Source organism: Chrysemys picta, chromosome 7 (assembly GCF_011386835.1).
Source record: "Chrysemys picta bellii isolate R12L10 chromosome 7, ASM1138683v2, whole genome shotgun sequence".
NCBI classification, from domain to species: Eukaryota; Metazoa; Chordata; order Testudines; family Emydidae; genus Chrysemys; species Chrysemys picta.
Genome location: NC_088797.1, coordinates 116,132,154 through 116,152,514, shown reverse-complemented (window position 1 = coordinate 116,152,514; position 20,361 = coordinate 116,132,154). Strand labels below are relative to the sequence as shown.

The following is a 20,361-nucleotide window of genomic DNA, read 5'->3' as shown; positions in this document are numbered from 1 at the left end:
AAGGAGCTTACAATTGAAACTAGATTTAATACAGAAAGGAGAATGAAGAAGGGTTAATAGTATTGAAAAGTCCTGATATGCTTATTACTTACCCATCTTTTTTATGGTTCTTAGAATTTTTGTACTAATTTATTATATTAAATCATAGGAATAGTGTCTGAAAAGAGAGCAGGGAAAGATAATTATAGTTTTCAGTAAGTCTAAACATTCAGGCACTTTGCAATAAGCAAGACAAAATTTAAACAGCAACAAATTATATTTTGTACTAAGCATATAGTCACTTGGCAACTCCTGCATTTCACGTGAACTAATCTGTATTTCCAAGAGAAACCCTGATCAGGAATTTAAAGCTCAGCAAAAGTATTTTTCTAGCATAATGCTCTCTTCAATGTTCAGTAGTTATTGAGAAGGCTAGAAGAGATAAGAGGAAAGGCTATTTGTAACATATTTTTTTCCCCTTTACTCTACTGAAAAGACCTGCCAGTTTGACAAATAACATCAGCAAGCTAGGAATTATTATATCTCCAGTCTGCAAAGGTTTCTTATCTTAAAACCAGCTTTTATAATGGTTTTATGGTTTTCCTTCAGTGTTAAATCTCACCTTTTGTTAAAAAAATATACATACAAAAATCATTCTGAATTTTTTTCTAGATCAGATGAAAATATAGTGTTATGTGGTTTTCATTTTAAATGTTTTTCTTCTGTCACCAAATACATACATCTTCCCATGTAGTCAAACAAACCGCTTCTGCTAACATGCACTGAATTGTAGCTGAACTTGAATTTACAGTATAACTGAAAGATAGTGTTGGGAGAGTAAGGATAAAATATGCCTTGTATAGTTTTAAATGAGAAAATGTTCCTGAAATAGAAATTAAATTCATAATTGTTCATCACTTTTATTTTCCAATAAATAATATAAGTCTCTGTCTGAAGCTCTTGTGTAATTTAAATTACATAACATTCAATACTGCTGTTCCACAGGGATATGGGATACACACATCTTTGTGTTTAATATCATCCTCACCTTGCTCTGACACTTGTGATCAAAAGTGATACATTGCTGGCCTACTATTAGAGCTGGAAGTTTTTCAAGTAATGTCCCTGGGGGTTCTCTACTATAGGTGCACATGTGCCCCTGGTATCTTCAATTGGAGATTTTTGGCAACAGTGCTCACTCAGTCCTCACATGCTCCCTAGCTATCCTTTGTGCCCTGTATGGAGGGTACACAGGCTGTGATGGATGAACTGCCCTCAGTTTCATCTCAACCGCCTTTGCCTGAGATGGAGCATCTAACAATGCTGTTTATTTAGCTAGTTATCCCATTCGTACTCCATAGTTAGGCTTGGAAGAATGAGATTTTTATTGGTAAATGTCAGTAAATGTTAATTTTGCAATACACACGCACACAAGCTGATGAAATTTTTTTTCCATCCCTTATAATTGAAATTTACAGAATTACAAAGTAAGAAAAATGCAACTTGAGAACTAGAGTTTGATTTAAGGATAGGTACTTTTTATATTTTGATATGTGATGTTGACAGTTTGTGTTAGCAGTCATTTAGCAGTTTTTGAATCTCAGTATGTACTGTCATTAAATAATTGTCCGACTTCCTCATAATTTTCCACAATCAAAAATTTAAATTGATAAAATTAAACATCATTCTTAAAAATAAGGGGGGAGGGATAGCTCAGTGGTTTGGTCATTGGCCTGCTAAACCCAGGGTTGTGAGTTCAATCCTTGAGGGGCCATTTAGGGATCTGGGGCAAAAATCTGTCTGGGGATTGGTCCTGCTTTGAGCAGGGGGTTGGACTAGATGACCTCCTGAAGTCCCTTCCACCCTGATATTCTATGATTCTATCCATCAAAATTATAAAATACATAAATAAAATTTGAATTCTGCCATATCTTCTGCAAAGAGTACCTCCAAATCTCCTTAGCAAGAAGCTTGCCCTAAGAGACCTTGCACCCCATGAGGCTTCAAGCAGTCTTGGTACTGAGGAAACCTCTATGTCCAAACACTCAGCTATATCTTGACCCCGTGATACTCAGCATTCAATACCAAAGGATGCCTTGGTATCATCTAAACACAGTAGAGGTGCAAGGAACTCTTGACTGCAACCTTCACTTCTTCTTTGAGGAGGGTCCCTTGGGGTGATCCACTTTAGGAGACCGTAAGCAGTCTGGCTTGGAAAAAGGCAGTAAAGGGAGACTCTACAGTCTCTGCCTCGGTACCACCGGAGCAGCTCAAACATGTGGCACCTGGCTGCTTGGCAACGCTACAGACTATGACGCCTCTTTCTGCCTCTGCAGCACATCGGTACCACCGACAACACCTTCTTCTTATTGAGGCTGTTGGTATTGCAACAATTTCTCCACCACAAAAATCTTCTGGTCTCCTTGGCTCCACTATTTGGTATCGACCTCACTCCAGCACGTTCAATACTGAGCCATCTTCCAACACCGCCCAGATCAGCTTTATTTAGTGATGAAGACAAGGAGGATGAAGGGTAAATCTACTCATGCATCCGACGAAGTGGGCATTCACCCACAAAAGCTTATGCTCCAATACATCTGTTAGTCTTAAAGGTGCCACAGGACTCTCTGTTGCTTTCTACTCATCCCGTCACTCCTCGCCTTTCCTTGCAGCTACTAGACCAGGTCCACCAGAACACCGTGAATATCACCCAGGACCTGAAACTCAAGGCTGGTACAGGAACCAAAGGATGCCACCACCTATACCATTTCCACCACAGTGGCCTTATTGGGACCCACGGGCAGTGTACTGCCAACAGTACCCTAAGCCTCCAAGTCCACCCAGGGTGAGGTCGAGGCATTCTCCTTCACCCTCTGTATCTAGACCCTCTGAACCTCCAGAAGAGGCAGTCGAGGAATTAGAGGAGACTTCAGACTGGGAACCTGCATCAACTGCCAACTTTTCATCCTCTTCCCTGGATGAAGCCATCATGCCCTCACTACCCACCATGTGAGATGATCTTAAACAGTTTCACGAACTGTTTAAGAGGATTGCAGATTCCCTGGAATACCTCTGGAGGAAGTGGTGGAATCCCAACATAAGTTGTTGGACATCCTCCAGACTTCAACCTCCTCCAAGATTTCCCTACCAATAAAAAAGGCTCTCATGGACCCATCCAAGACCACTTGGCAGACACCAGCAACAATCTCACCCACCCGTAAAAGGGCAGATAAAACCTATTATACCCCTTCCACGGGAATGGAATTTTTGTTCTGACATCCCATGCCAAACTCCCTGGTGGTAGAGGCTGTGAATGAAAGGGGGCAGACAACATCGTTCCAGAACCACCCCGTACGAAAGGGACTGAAGAGGTTATACCTTTTTGGACAAAAGACCTACTCGTCAATGAATCTTCTATTTAGGATCATCAGTTATGGGACATTGATGGCCAAATATAATTTCATAAATAATTCAAAAATCTTTCTTTATTTTTCTACCCGAGGACAAAAAAGAGCAGTTCAAAGCAACCAACTCAGAGGGCCACCTTCTTGCTCAAACAGCCTTATAGGCTTCACTGGACTCGAGAGAGAGCGGCACATGCCATCATCACGGCCATGGTAATGCAATGAGCTTCCTGGCTCCACCTCTCTGAGGTACAATTTACTGTTGAGGATCTTCCATTCAAGGGCCTGAAACTGTTCACATCTAAGATGGATGAGTCGCGAGACACGTTAAAGGTCTCCAGGGTGACCCTCACATCCTTGGGAATTTAAACACCTTCCCAAAAGAAAAAAACAAGCAAAGTATTTTACAGCACAAAAAACAAGATCCGTGCCCTATACCCAACTTCAGAGGCAGTATGACCTACAAAGATGGAGGCAGAGACCCACTAGGAGGAGAACAGTACCTTTCTGATTTCAAGAATGCAGGCCTTTCTCTGAGCTCTGTTAATTTTCACCTAAGCGACACTAACAGTGTTCCATTCTCCAGTGAAGGGTTTTCAATGTTTGCTCACCTTGCAACTTCTAGTTTTATTAAAGTGTTATCCAGCCTGTTTCCACACACCAGGGAGCACACCGCAGCCTGGGTTTTTAAATTGGTCAACTCTCTGATTAAACCTCCCTTTGAACACCTGGCCACATGCTCAGTCTTACACCTATGCATGCAGATGACTTTCTTGGTGGTTATCACCTCTGCTCGGAAAGTTAGTGAGTTTGGGACTTGGAAGGTAACCCTCCCCCCAATCTGTTTTCTTTACTCTTTTCTTTAAAGTCAAGGTATTGCTCTGACCAGATCTCTTATCTTACATAATAATTCTTACATAATTTGGCCTTGGATTTTTACATCAAACTATTCATCTGCCAGTTTTTTACTCTAAATCTAATTAGTTTAGGGAGTACAGCATCCTTCACACTTTGGACATTAGGAGGGTCTTGTTCTTCTGTTTGAACGGGACTAGATCCTTTTGGGCCTCTCTTCGATTATTTGTTTCTGTAGCAGATAGAGTTAAAGGAACACCTATCTCCACCCAGAGACTTTTAAAATGAGTTTCCGGTTGTATTCTTGCCTACTATGAAGCTGCTGACATCCCGCTCCCTCCTAGGATTATAGCTCATTTCACCAGATTGCAGTCTACCTCTGTTGCCCTACTAAAAGACATTCCTATCAGAGAAATCTGCAAAGCTGCCACATGGATCTCCATCCATCCATTCACAAAGTGTAATGGTCAAGTGCATGCATCCTGGGTAGATGCTGCATTTGGGACCACCTCATTCAATTCGTTTTAGAACAGATGCCAAAGCATCCACCTTCTCTAAGGAGTGCTGCTCAGGTGTCACCTGAAGTGGATCACCCATAGGGACATTACTCAAAGAAGGAGAGTTTACTAATCTTGTACAGTAACTGGAGTCCTTCAAAATGTTTGTCTCTATGGGTCCTCCACTACCCACTTTCCTTCTCTGCATTGGAGTCACATCTCTATGGGACTTTGTAGCAGGGAAGGAACTGAGTGAGGCTTTTCCATCACAGCCCTACGTATCCTCAATATATGGCATGATAGCTAGTGTGCATGTGTGGCCCAAATGAACACTGGTGCCAAAAATCTCTGAAAGTGAAAGGGTCACATGTGCACCTGAAATGGAGCACACCTAGACACACACATCTTGAAGAACTCCAGTTACCATATAAGATAAGTAACCTCTTCTTCTGTGATCTTCTTTTTTTATTGAAATTGTTGTTTCAAGGACAACTATAGGACAATATCTCCCTAGTACTTAGTTTTTGCTACTCAACTTGAGTAATAAAAAGCATGGAGAGGTGTTTATGATGGTTTAGGAGATGAGATACATTAATGCATGGGTCGGATGCTTGTGATTGAGGAAGGAGATTAAGGAAGTAGAGAGATTTCTGGATAGGTTGGTTTGAATAAATGAAGTTTTCTATGAATGAAAAGTTGCTTTACTTTCTTGTCTCTTCATATTGGTAAACTGATTGAGTCATCATCTGATTTTGAAATCTCTGCTATTTTGTTGTCGATATGTTAGATATTTTATGGCCTCACATTTCTGATAAGAAAATTTGACTGTGATTAAAGGTCTTTGTATTTAAAAAAAAATTTGCCTGACTCGTTTTGATTACACCTTTGTGTTTATCACTTGTTTCAAACTACACAGGCTTAAATCATTTTGATTCAACAAAGTAACAAGTAACCATGACTTTCTTCAATGCTGGGATTTCCTCCATGATTCTAGATGCATTTCTCCTTAAAAAAGGAAACAAAAAAAGAGTTTCTCCTTTAACCCCCAAATAGTTCTCTATTTTCCTATAAACTGTATGAAAATGAAAGTATCTCATAATTTCTCAACCTTCTTTATCTCTATGTGCTCTCTTTAGGTTTTTATTTTTTTGGTGAAGTTGTCTCTTTTAATTTTTGTAAAATGTTTAGCATAGTTCTTAGCACTAAAAATAACTAAAAAAAATCTGTACATTTGCTGTATGCCTCTTGTTAATCAGTTGTCCCACCTTCACAAAACAGTGTTTGTTTGTTTGTTTGTTTTGGTCTGGTGTGAAGAGCTATTCTCCTGTGATTATCAATAGCCATTACACCGAATTGGCTATACCCATCCTATTTCCCCCTATAAAATGGGGTTGCAACAGCTCTTGCACATCCTATCTTGATAATTTTACATTAAAAATACAAAGCATCTCTACAACATTATAAATAGTTTGCATTGCAAATCTAATTTGCATGTGTATCCAAAGGCAACCTTAATTACTTAGTCAACAAACCTAATTCCCTGAACAGCTGTAAAAGTGCTTTGAAGTAGGTCAGCCTGGCTCATTGTTAAATAGTTAGCTGCCTGTATGCTTTTCACCCTCCAATGTTTGATAATATAATACTTCTCTCTAAGGATAGCCCTTGTGCATGCTCATATTACTGAATAGGCATTTTTGCTGGTTTGAATTGTTTGGTTTCTATTTTAAAATCTCACAATTACTCACCTATGGCCATTCTGTGTTTAAAAAAAGAAAACACCTGATTTATAGCAAGGTATTAGTGACATAAGTATGCTGTCCTGAGGTTAGGTGCAGGGAAAGAGTATAAGAAATTTCATATCCGTTAGTGTGTTTGAAAGAATAAAGCAGACTACATTGCAGCAATATATTGCTTTTATATTATTTCTCAACAATACCTTTGGCTTTAAAGTTAAGGACAATGTACTATACTTTAAAAAAAAAATAGTCTGTCTAGATAACCAAGCTAAAGTTGATATTGCAAAGACTTGAAGTTTATATTGAAATGACTTTTGCTTTGGAGTTTTTTATATTTTATCCTGACATTTGAAAAATTAGTTATCACTAAGGTAAAAATGATTTTAATGAAGTATTTAAATACATCTTAGAACGGAAAGAATATTTGTTTTTCAAGTGGGTATCATATACTAGCATGCCTTTTTCAAATGCCTTGATTAGCAATGTTTCAAATTGTTACTTTCCTCTAAAAATAGCTCATATACAGCTTTGATTTAATCTTGGTATTTACATATGTAATATATTTTGTGAAAGTCTCTTGAAACTTTATTACAGGAAATCATATGCTTTCCTTTTGTCTTTTAGCTTGTGATGAATGGAAAATTTTACCAAAACCTAATCTGCATCGAGATTTGAACAGATTTGGACACACTGCAGTTGTCAGTAATGGGTAAATGAAGCATGTTTTAAATGTGTCTGACCATTTTTGCAGGAAGAAAAAATACCTATGATGATAATTACATTTACATAAAGTGCAATTCCATGATGTGTACAGTTGATGTCATTTATTAATATGAATAGTAGCCCACATATCCTGGTCATCAGTACATCAAATCATTTGTTTGGGATAGTTGTGGAGCATGTTGATTTAGAGAATGTTTATATAAACCTGAGGGGTAGAACATTTGTCTGGCTCTGCCAGGACAGGGGGCACTGGATGTGGTTTTTGATTATGCTGCAACTTTATTCTTAAATGTCTGGGAGTACCTGGCAGATAATTGTACAGTGGAGGTAATACCATATATATTTCTATATACTCAGGGGGCTGCTGTCAACCCTTTCCCTTTTCAATCCTGCTCCCATCCATTCTGCTTCTGCAAACCCCCCCCCCCACACACACACACACACCAGTGAGCATTAAGTGGGCTATAAAGGGTGGGGAATTGACTCCCCACCATACCAGTTGCAGGAGCCCCAAATCCGCTGTTGCTGCTCATTTAAAGGATGCCTTATTTAAATCCTTTGCCAATGAATTTTATCTGATCACTATATAACCACTCTATATGGAGTACATGTACAGGCCCAACCCCCCTTTCCTACTCCAGCAGGTCCCTAACTCACTGTGAAAGGTGACAAACCCACCTGGCCTCAGCCTTTCTGGCAGTGAGAGAAAATTCCTTCCCAGCCCCCCTGAGAAAAGAGGTGACTAGCATAATGGCCGCAGCAGATAAAGATCCATGTGTGGGGAGGGTAGGTGATGCTAGCCTGGTCTGCATTAGAGGTCTTTCCTGGAACTGCCTTGGGTATAAATAACCTCCCACACACTTCCAGTCAGCTGGAAGGGGGCAGCGTCTCCTCCCCGAACTGACCTCATCCAGTTGTGTTTCTTCCTACATCTTTACCTGGAACTGGTAATCCTTTCGGGGAGAGAGGGCTGCATAAAGGGGCAACGACCTCTTTCCTACCTGCTTGCTGGATCTTTGCAGTTAAAGGTGGCAATTCACTTTCACCATACAGCTGAACAAAGGTCCCCAATGCTTAATGCGCGGCGAGGATGTTTAGTGATTTACAGTGTGTTTGAAATCCAACACCAAGTATAGTAATCACTTGGATGTAATGTATAAATTCTTTTTCTAAATTCAGTAGCACACTGTAGGTGATTTAGTGTCAAAAATCATAAGCTTCTAGGAGAAATTTACTTATTGTGTGAAAAAGTAAGCGTTAGATGATTCCCATGCAGTGATCATCATTAAAGTCAGTATGTACCAACAGTTACCAGCTCCAGGCTACATTATTTTTTCAACCCCCAGCAAACCCTTTGTAAAGGTTGCTGTCCACAGAGGAAACCCAGCATAGCTACTTTGGCAGGGAATGGGAGGGCAATACTGTGGGCCCCAGAGCTGGCATGGACACACATGGCCTCTGTGCAAGTGGCTTTAGCTTTTGGCAGATCATTTGAGGTTTGCAGGACTTGATGGCCAAACTCCTTGCTTCATCCAATGATGGTGGGGCAAACATTATCCCTCTGAAGCAGTGGTCCCCTACTTTTCCGTGTGGCGGGCGCCGGACGACTAGCCACCGAGGAACATGGCAGCCGGACAAGCAGTCGCCGAAATGCCGCCTAGAAACGTCGCCGCCAAAATGCCTCCAAGAAGTAGCGTCATCAAGAGGTGTTGCCGCCGAAAGGCATTTTGGCGGCAACGCTTTTTGACATTGCCGCTTCTCGGCGGCCTGTCGGTGGCTGCTTGTCTGATGGCCAGTAGGCAGGTGCTTGTCTGATGGCCAGTAGGCAGGTGCTAACCGTGTTGGGGACCCCTGTTCTGAAGGAAGAGTTTTATAGGAAACTTAGTTAAGAGGATCTCAAAGAACATTTTCTCATTGGCCCTCTCTCATGGGTTTCACTTATGTCCTAACATGTGGCAGTTGTTGATACCATAAATGATCACTTTTAAATGCCAAGAATTGTATGTTGCCTTTTTTGCATGATTTACCACTTTCCAATAATCTGAATGTGTAAATAATTAAACACATCAATAATTATAGAGTATATAAGTTACTTTACACATGAATATTATATTAAAAATAATGCAATAATATGTAGTAATAATAATGCAGCAATATCTCAGTCCTTGAGATAAATAACAGCTGCAAATTGCAATGATCAGCAAACACTGCACTTCAAATTCACTAATGAAATATGTGTAGATTGTTTCATTAGCAGAGAAGAATTGCTCATAATGAAAGAGTGTATCTATTGCTAGTGTCTCACAAATAGTGATAAGGGAAATTTAAAGGATTGATTCTTATCTAAACTATATCTGAAGCTTTAAGATTTGGCTGCTAACAATGAATTGAAATTGCAGTAAAATACCCAGTTGTTCTTCAGATCTTACTATATTATTATAGCTCTTTAACATAAACTGTACTGCTTTGGAGGTGCCTCAGAGCCCATTGATACTTGTATCACTACCAAACAAGAGGTCCCCTTGGGAGTATATGATGCTAGAGAGATCTAGATTAATTCTTCAGATCTTCTTAATTTTAAATGAGAAGGGGGAAGAACTATGGCCTCAAATCCAGAAATGTACTGCTAGCTAAGAGATATGTCCATGACTGCTAGCTGGTGTTACTTGTCCTTGGAATCTTCAGTCTCAAAGAGAAATGCTCTTTAGTCCCAATCTCTTATTGCAGACCATCTAGTTCATACAGTACATGTTCACATTACCTCACACCAAAAAAGAATACACAGTCCTTTTTCCTTCTTCCCACCCATTTTCTATGTACTGCTCTATATTTTTCTAATACATATAGTTTGGCTGAGTTTAGACATACTTTAAGCTTCATTTTGGAGCAAACTTTTGAAAAAAAAAAAGCACATGAACTTTGAGGTTTTTAAGGGAAACACTGACACAGTCTTAATTTGACTGTTGTGAAGAATAGTGCCATAATATATGTAAAGGTGGCTAAAAAAGCAAGAGGATATAGCTTTAATAATGCTTTATTTATAAAAACAGTTATTTTATATTCCCTTTCTTTTGTCATTAGGTCCATGTACATATTTGGGGGTTTTTCAAGTGTTCTGTTGAATGATATCCTTGTGTACAAGCCTCCAGACTGTGAAGCATTCAGACAAGAAGAACTGTGTAAAAATGCTGGTCCAGGGATAAGATGTCTGTGGAACAAAAATCATTGTGAATCCTGGGAATCTGGACATGCTAACAATGTCCTTGAAGCAAAGTGTACCAGAAAAACAGGTAAGAGTGATTTTTTTTTATCTTTTCTGCACTTCATTGAATTATAATTTTGCTTAATGTCAAGTGTAGCAATGCTTCCATAACTGTATAAAGACATTTTCTTATATTTAACATCAGTTGTTTAACCTCCGGTGCTTCAGGATTGACAGCTATCACCCTCTCTTTAGTTTATAGTAAGGGAAAACTCTTTAGAAATGAAATGTAATGGTGAATAACAGGATATATCTTAGTTTCCTCACAGGTCCTTCTTTTACTGGAAAGATTTTATAATTAAGGTGTCAGAATGGAAAGAAATAGAAATAAAATATTGTATATCTTCTAAGTTTTCCAAGAAGGGAAGAAATCACAAGGGGTATGGAACAGCTTCTGTACGAGGAGAGATTAATAAGACTGTCTCTTTTCAGCTTGGAAAAGAGATGACTAAGGGAGGATATGGTAGAGGTCTATAAAATTATGAAGTGTTATTTACTCCTTCTCATAACACATGGACTAGGGAGTCACCAAATGAAATTAATAGGCAGCAGGTTTCAAACAAACAAAAAGAAGTATTTCTTCACACAGCGCCCAGTCAACCTGTGGAACTCTTTGCCAGAGGATGTTGTGAAGGCAAAGACTATAACAGGGTTTAAAAAAGAACTAGATAAATTCATGGAGGATCGGTCCATCAATGGCTATTAGCCAGGATGGTGTCCATAGCCTCTGTTTGCCAGAAGCTGGGAATGAGCAACAGGGAATGGATCACCTAATGTTGACCTGTTCTGTTCATTCCATCTGGGGCACCTGGCATTGGCCACTGTCGGAAGACAGGATACTTGGCTTGATGGACCTTTGGTCTGACACAGTATGACCGTTCTTATGTTCTTATACATCGTTTTGGAGGTCACTAAGTTTTAAGAAATATTATCATCAAATTGACCCATCTGCTTTTCTTTTGACATCAGAAACGCCAGTGTTAGTGCTGGTCTGCAGGTGTTTTTATAATGTTAGCGGTTAATAATTTTATAAACATTATATAGCTATTATATATAGCTTTCCAAACAAAACTATGACATGTTTCCCATCTCTAAAGAGAGTCAGGTCTATATAAGATAGTAAAACACTAGCGAAGATGTGGTTCAAGAGCTGTAAAGGGGGAGGGGGATCACTGATGAAAAGAAAGGAAGCATTGCTTGCAACAGTGGGTTTTAAAGAGAAATTTGAGGACAGAGAAAGAAGGTGCTTATTGGATGAGGATAGGAACAGTGCACCAGATATAGGAGGCATCACAGATAGGGGGAAGATAAGTGAAAAGCAGAAAAACTAGACTGAGTGATAGTGGGGAGTAAGGGAAATGAGAATAGATGGAGGTGGCAGCAAGATTGAGTGGACCAGTAGATGAGGGAAAAGAGCTTGAATTTGAGGTGTGCAGGCTTTTTAGGCAGACCTGGAGGGACCCACCTTTGCTGCTCCTTACTAGGGCAGAGCCTCCAGCAGAGGGTCACAAAGGGCCAGCTACACCCCTTCAGAATCATATATTGTATAAATTAGTTGTAGTTTACATCTACTATTCACAAATCTTACTGCCTAGCATGTTTTATATCCTGCGCCTGTCCTGTGTAAAACACTATAAAGTGGTGCTTACAAAATATAATGGTGATTGAAGAACACTCTACATTAATAATGAGTTGAAATGGACCATCTTGCTTATGCTCTGGTGAAAGTTTGTCTGACCTTTGGAGTGATATATTAGTGAGGATTACGGTTAGCCCATCCTTGTAGTGCCAGGTTTGCAGAACCATGAGTAGGGTGATAAATTACAGGTCTGTAAATGAAAGAGAGAGTACTCAAACCATAACTGATAGGAATAAATAAAAGGACCTAAATTCTTCTGTCAGTTACACTGGAGTAGATCCAAAATAGCTCCATTTACATCAGTGGAGTTACTCTGAATTTACACTGATAAAAATGAGAAGAGAATTTGGCCCAGGGGGCTCAAATATAGTCAGAGAACTGACCTTCCTCTCTCTCCACCTTTCCCTGCTTTGCGGTGTTCAAAAAAAAAATTACCCACATTATTCTGAGCCATGGAAACCATTATAGCAGCCAGAGCACAGGTTCCCAAAATGACAATTAACAATGTAGTCATGTCTGTACACGCAAATAGCAGATAGAGGAAGTGTCATTTGCTCAGATAGTTCACAGGTCTAACTCGAGAATTGGGTAAGGGATTATACTACAGTCACAGGTGGAAAAACACTGAACTGAGCCAGTTTTTGCATTCTTTATGTTATAGTATGTCAAAATGTGTGTTTGGCATCATAACTGTATTGATTCAACTAGCAAGTTATCTTTATCAATTGCTATTGTACACCATTCCTAAACTGTAAATTTAAAATTTGCGAGCTAAATTGCTGTTGAAAGTGGGTTTTTTTTGTCGTTTACATGAACACAGATATACAGTACAACTCCACATATCTGATACTCATTCTGTGTATCTTTCTGAGAGAATAATATAAAACAGTTCACTCAAAATGTGGCTGTGCAACACATGTATAAGCTCCATAATATTAAACTGCTGAAATACTTTAAATGTTTGTTTTACCATTGTACTTTCTGCATGTTTGCTGTACCTCTAATATAAACCTAGTTTACTTTTCAGTCAATTTTCCCCTGAACTGTCTCCCATCAGGATGTAAAGTTGCAAACATATTATGATTTGATGATTGCTCAAAACAAATGCTGGGTAGCATAGGAAGATGTCAACCACACAAAATTGCCTTCTGAAGAATGTTTCTTGTCTTTTTCTTATTTTTCTGTAAACCATTTCATAAGGGATCTAAAAAACTTTGCCCCTCCCACTCTTTTTGTCCCCTCCAAATCTTGAAAATTTTTAACTTCAAAAGCAACAAAAAATAGGTTGATCATCCTAAAAAGCCAAATCATGTCCTCTCATTCATATATATATATACACACAAATAAATCATGAAAAGGCAGTGGAAATATTCATTAGGGAGGGGGAATGAGGTTTGATTGCTCGAATCGCAGGCAAGGGGAATGGCATTCTAATCCTGGAGAAGTCCTGTAGACCTTCATGCATTTGTGAAGATCCAAGGTACGCATAATGTGGCTGTGACGTTGTGCAGTCTATATGGTTTTATAAAAACTTGATAATAAGTCAATATAATGTAACTGAGATAGTTTTAGAGAAAATACGGTAATAAGGGAATGTAAGTAACTGGGATATGCCTCACGCAAAAGGTCTCTTGTAAGGTATCATTACAAAGCTTATAATCTACTGAGTGTGATCATCTGATTTGTATAAATGTACCACTCTTGTATCTAAAACTAGAAATATAAAATGTAACTCTGAGGGCCTATTGTAATTGTGTAAAGTGTGGACCATTAATGATGGTTTGGAATCTTGATGACTCCCATTGTCTGCAGATGGCTGTATTTACCTGTGAGTCTTCCTGTATATGTGTGTGCTGGCAAGTGAGTAATGAAGTCTTGCAGTGACATGTGATCATGTCACCTGAACTGGAATCCATCTTTAACCTGGTGCTTTTCCAGTGAGGGGGGGTGGAAACCCAGAGAGACAAAGAGTTCCCGCCTTATGCAAAAGATATATAAAGGGGGGGAAGAGAACAGAGAAGGGGAGAAGCCATCATGAAGAATCCCCTAGCTACCACCTGAGCTGCAACAAGAGCTGTACCAGGGGAAAGAATTGTGCCCAGGCCTGGAAGGTGTCCAGTCTGAGAAAAACTTACTGAAACATCTCTGAGGGTGAGATTATCTGTATTTAGTTTGATTAGGCATAAATTTGCGCATTTTATTTTATTTTGCTTGGTGACTTACTTTGTTCTGTCTGTTACTACTTTGAACCACTTAAATCCTACTGTCTGTATTTAATAAAATCACTTTTTATTTAGTAATTTACCCAGAGTATGTATTAATACCTGGGGGAGCAAACAACTGTGCATATCTCTCTATCAGTGTTATAGAGGGCGAACAATTTATGAGTTTGCCCTGCATAAGCTTTATGCAGGGTAAAACGGATTTATTTGGGTTTAGACTCCATTGGGAGTTGAGCATCTGAGTGCTAAAGACAAGCGCACTTCTGTAAGCTGTTTTTAGGTAACCTGCAGCTTTGGGACAGGAGATTCAGACCCTGGATCTGTGTCTGGAGCCAGACAGGAGTGTCTGGTTCAGCAAGACAGGGTGCTGGAGTCCTGAGCTGGCAGGGAAAGCAGAAGCAGGGGTAGTCTTTGCACATCGGGTGGCAGCTCCCAAGGGGGTTTCTGTGATCCAACCCGTCACAGTGGCTCAATGCCTCCTCACCACTATGGTCGTCGTCTTCAGTGCTTAGCCGTATGGTCAGCTGTAGCAATCGTTTGCAATTTTGTCTGTTTCTGTGTAACTGCAAGGGCTTGACAGGCCAAAAGTCCAACATCAAAACAGAGTTAATGCACCCATGTAATCGAGTCTGCCTCTGGGCTGCCTCCACCCCTTGGTTAGTGGAGTTTTCTCATATATTACAAGCCACCCGAGGAATGGCTTTCACCAGAACATCTTGGAGCATTCTGTTGACATGTCTGAAAAGCGTAAGCTGCAGATAATAGCCCCACTAGTCTGTAGACCAGAGCGACCGTAAACATCTGCATTATGAATGTAGTTGTTTCACTTTATGTCCAATATACAATGTTGGCATTTTGTGTGGAAAAAACCTCCAGCTTTGCCCAGTCTGAGAGGCATAGTGTCCATGTTTCACAACCATACAGCAGTACAGAAAGGATACACCTTGAATAGTGATTGTTCACATATAGATTCCACTGTAGGTGCATATTTGTATAAGTGCTCAGTGCACTTGAGTTCGAGACTTTTGCCAGCAGTACCAATGAGTAGTGTATGCACCCCCCGCTATCCTTGTGCAGAGTTGAGGGTATAAAATGGGCCTGGTTACTGTCTCCCTGTCAGTTCCTTCTGACCGCTCATGTGAGAGTTGGAGTTCCCTGTTATTCTTGAACTTTGGTTTTCTTTACTGGCCATTATTAGCATTATCTTCAAAAACTCATGAAAGACGGGAGAGATTCCAGAGGACTGGAAGAGTGCAAATACAGTACCAATTTATATACACCTCTACCCCGATATAACGCTACCTGATATAACATGAATTCGGATATAACGCGGTAAAGCAGCGCTCCAGGGAGACGGGGCTGCGCACTCCGGCGGATCAAAGCAAGTTCAATATAACGTGGTTTCACCTATAACGGAGTAAGATTTTTTGGCTCCCCTGAGGACAGTGTTATATCTGGGTAGAGCTGTATATATAAAAAGGGGTAATAAGGACAATCTGGGGAATAACAGAACATTCAGCTTATCTTCAGTACCTGGAAAGATAATGGAGCAAATAATTAAGCAATGAAGTTGCAAATGCATAGACGATAATAAGGGGATAAGTAACAGCATATAGATATTGGGATGATAAACTGGAGTTTCAAATACCGATGATAACAATTTTCAAGTACGTAAAAGATTGTTACAAGGAGGAGGGAGAAAAATGATTCTTGTTAACCTCTGAGGCTAGGACAAGAAGCAATGGACTTAAATTGCAGTAAGGGCGGTTTAGGTTGGACATTAGGAAAAACTTCCTGTCAGGCGAGTTAAATATTGGAACAAATTGCCTAGGGAGGTTGTGGAATCTCCGTCATTGGAAGTTTTCAAGAACAGGTTTGACAATCACCTGTCAGGAATGGTCTACTTATTGTGCAGTCTGGCCTTGAGTGTTGGGGACTGGACCAGATGACCTCTCAAGATCCCTTCCAGTCCTACACTTCTGTGATTCTATGAGGATTGCCCCTCTGGCTGTTCCAGCCCCAAAACCAAAATCTGAAGAGGCCACCTTCTTCTCCTGTAGCCTCTTTGAAGCAGAAGTTATCTTCATCCGCTGAGGCTGATAGATTATCTAGGTCTCATACTTTGTCACGTGAATAGAATAAATTATCTAAGAAGTCCTCCGGCTCTGTGCTGAAATCAGGTTATAAACATCTATGTTCACTGGTACTGTCTGAGTTGGCACCATTGACTCCAACATGGCCATCAAGACTGGTGCTTTCATTTTTGCTGCTGGGAACTACCTCCACTCTGGCACAGTTGGGTATTGTCTGTGGAGCACTTACCTCCTGTTTTGGTACCAGCAACACCATAGATGGTCTTTGCAGCAAAGGCTTGCTGTACCTTTCTGTGCCTGATTTGTTGCTGCTTCAACATCTGGTACCAGTAGCAGCAGCGACTTCAGCCATATTGGCTCTGTCTTCCTTGTCGTCTGCTCAATCAGCACCATTGATAATATCAACACTATATATAATGCTGGCACTGTGAGCACCATTGGCAGAGTCTGGATATTAGTCAGCATTTTGTCCTCTGCAGTCCACCTGAATCATAGAACTGGAAGGGATCTCGAGAGGTCATCTAGTCCAGTCCCCTACACTCATGGCTGGCCAAAGTATTATCTAGACCATCCCTAGTAGGTGTTTGTCTAACTTGCACTTAATCGCCAAAGATGGACATTCCACAACCTCCCTAGGCAATTTGTTCCAATGCTCAACTACCCTGACAGAAGTTTTTCCTAATGTCCAACCTAAACCGCCCTCACTGTAATTTAAGTCCATTGCTTCTTGTCCTACCCTCAGAGTTTAACTAAAACAATTTTTCTCCCTCTTCCTTGTAACAACCTTTTAATGTACTTGAAAACTGTTATGTCCCCTTTCAGTCTTCTCTTCTCCAGACTAAACAAACCCAATTTTTTCAATCTTCCCTCATAGGTCATGTTTTCTAGACCTTTAATCATTTTTGTTGCTCTTCGCTGGACTTTCTCCAATTTGTCCACATCTTTCCTGAAACGTGGCACCCAGAACTGGACACAGTACTCCAGCTGAGGCCTTATCAGCGTGGAGTAGAGCAGAAGAATTACTACTTGTGACTTGCTTACAATACTCCTGCTAATACATCCCAGAACGATGTTCGCTTTTTTTGCAACAGTGTTATACTGTTGACGCATATTTAGCTTATGGTCCACTATGACCCCCAGATCCCTTTCTGCAGTATTCCTTCCCAGGCAGTCATTTCCCATTTTGTATGTGTGCAATGGATTGTTCCTTCCTAAATGGAGTACTTTGCATTTGTCCTTGTTGAATTTCATCCTATTTACTTCAGACCATTTCTCCAGTTTGTCCAGATCATTTTGAATTTTAATTCTATCCTCCAAAGCACTTGCAACCCCTCCCAGCTTGGTATCATCTGAAAACTTTATAAATGTACTGTCTATGCCATTATCTAAATAATTGATGAAGATATTGAACAGAACCGGACCCAGAACTGATCCCTGCAGGACCCCACTTGTTATGCCCTTCCAGCATGACTGTGAACCACTGATAACTACTCTCTGGGAAAAATTTTCCAACCAGTTTTGCACCCACCTTATAGTAGCTCCGTCTAGGTTGCATTTCCCTAGTTTGTTTATGAGAAGGTCATGCAAGACCGTATCAAAAACTTTACTAAAGTCAAGATATACCATGTCTACTGCTTCCCCCCTTTCAACAAGGCTTGTTATCCTGTCAAAGAAAGCTATCAGGTTGGTTTGATACAATTTGTTCTTGACAAATCCATGTTGACTGTTACTTGACCTTATTATCTTCTAGATGTTTGCAAATTCATTGCGTAATTATTTGCTCCATTAGAGAAATGAAGCTGATTGGTCTGTAATTCCCTGGGTTGTCCTTATTTCCCTTTTTATAGATTGGCACTATATTTGCCCTTTTCCAGTCTTCTGGAATCTCTCCCGTCTTCCATGACTTTTCAAAGATAATAGCTAATGGCTCAGATATCTCCTCAGTCATCTCCTTGAATATTCTAGGATGCATTTCATCGGACCCTGGTGACTTGAAGACATCTAACTTGTCTAACAAAACCAGCTTCAACTCTAGCATTACTGTCCACGTAACAGCATGCATTGCTGGCTGTTGTCTCCCCTGCCACCCACCAGAGCAGCTCCTCCTCTTGTTCAAATTTGGAGCATGACCTATTCATCTTGCAAGGTCTTTTAGATCACCTTTCAGGTCACGTTCTACAGACACGGCTCTAACCCATGGTACGGAACAGGAAAGCTTATAAGCCAGCTTAGTGTCCACCACTGCGTGCAGTGCAGAGATTGAACTATCCACCCTTCCTTACTGGGCACTCTGGATTGCTCTCAGTGTTTCTAGATCCCCATCTGCAGTGCAGTTGGGAAGAAAGTCAGCATCTCTAGCCTCTATTCCTGTCAGGGAAGACCCCCTTCTGGCCCATCAGCCACCCCCAATGTTGGGACCAACTGAGGAAGAGAAACCCAGGGATGAAGCCACAGAACTACCTCCCTACATTTCTTCATCTTCCTCTGATGAGACCATAACAGCAGAGTTCTCTCCTCCTCAAGAGTTTAAGATCTTTCGGGATCTTATTATGAGGGCGGCCATATCCCTATGGGCGCAAGCGAAAGTTGTGCAAGGCAATCTGCATGAATTTTTAGACATTCCGAAGGCTCCAGCACCTGAAAGAGTTGCCCTTCCCATTTACAAAGCCCTTTTTAAACACTTTGGCAGAGACCGGCTTCTGTACCACATACTGCCAAATGTGTGGACAAGTGTTACCCGGTTCCTCAACAGGAATTTGACTACTATTTCACCTATCCCAGAGGTTCTCAAACTGTGGTCCGTGGACCACCAGTGGTCCGCGAGCTCCATTCAGGTGATCCGTGAATAGTTCCCTGGGCGGCTGCACACGAAAGAATGAAGGGCAACCCACCTAATTAGTGGAGCCACGCAGGTGTGCACCTTAGAGGGTGGGGGGAATTTGGGATATGCAGAAGAAGAGGTGACTTTCCCCAGCTCCAGGGCTGTGGCTGCCGGGGAGAGATGGCCTCCTTCCTAGCCTCAGCTCTGTGTCTGCTGTGGCAGGGGAGAGACCCCTTCCTTCCCAGCCCAGCTTGGGGGCTGCTGCGGCGGGAGGGCACATCCATCACATTAGAAAGGTAAGACTACTGATATTAAAATACGAGTTGTGTGCTTTTATTTGTAGAACAAAATTTTTTTTTTATATATATAGCACTTTTATCCAAAGTTAGCTAACGGTACAAACAACATTTGGAAAGATCATTAAGTGGTCCGCTGAGACCCTCATCAATTTTCAAGTGGTCCTTGGGCGGGGCGGGGGGGGAGAAATGTTTGAGAACCACTGACCTATCGTATTTCAGACTCTGGTAGTCATTGCAGCTAATAAATCCTGTATGGAAGGAAAGCCTATGCCATTGCATGTCTTCAACTGAGGGTATCAAATTACCAGGCTTTGCCTTCCAAATACATGTTTGTTAATTGGTCATCAATAGTGAAATTTGCAGACAAATTGTTTGAAGAATACAAGAGACAGTTCATGGCAATAATATCTGAAAGACGTCTCAGAGCCTGCACTTCTCTTCAAGAAGCCATTGATGCACCAGACACTGCTTTGCGTTCCATGGCTACAACTATTTCCATCAAAGACCTTTTGTTTGAAGGTTCTAAGCTGTTTCCCCCCCCCAAAAAATCCGTATGATACCATGTGCATGTTAAAAAATTCTTGAGCAACTCTGCTCTCTGAGAGTTTACACTCTAATGATGAAAAGTTTAAACTTGATCTCACTATAGGTTCTCATTTTACCAGCCAAGAGCCCGGGATGTCTCTAGAAGGAGATCTAAGCCTCCTCGACATAGGCGTTTAGTTTCATCAATTGCAGTCCATGTCACCAACTACTAAGCAATTATTTTGACGTTTTCTTTGAGGACAACACACCCACACACATTTCACATGGGATCTGAACTTGGTTTTG

At 40.7% G+C, this 20,361-nt stretch overlaps 1 protein-coding gene across 6 annotated transcripts in view; it reads left to right on the top strand.

The window, feature by feature from the left end:
- Positions 1-20,361, top strand: part of ATRNL1 (attractin like 1) — a 976,173-nt gene that overhangs the window by 232,083 nt on the left and 723,729 nt on the right. For all 6 annotated transcript variants that reach the window (XR_010589324.1, XM_005293856.5, XM_065552410.1 and 3 more), the window contains exons 11-12: positions 7,096-7,180; positions 10,276-10,484. Coding sequence is in view for 5 of the 6 variants with exons in the window: in XM_005293856.5 (XP_005293913.1) it covers positions 7,096-7,180; positions 10,276-10,484 (294 nt within the window). In the remaining variant the exon portion in view is untranslated. The remainder of the gene's footprint in view (positions 1-7,095; positions 7,181-10,275; positions 10,485-20,361) is intronic.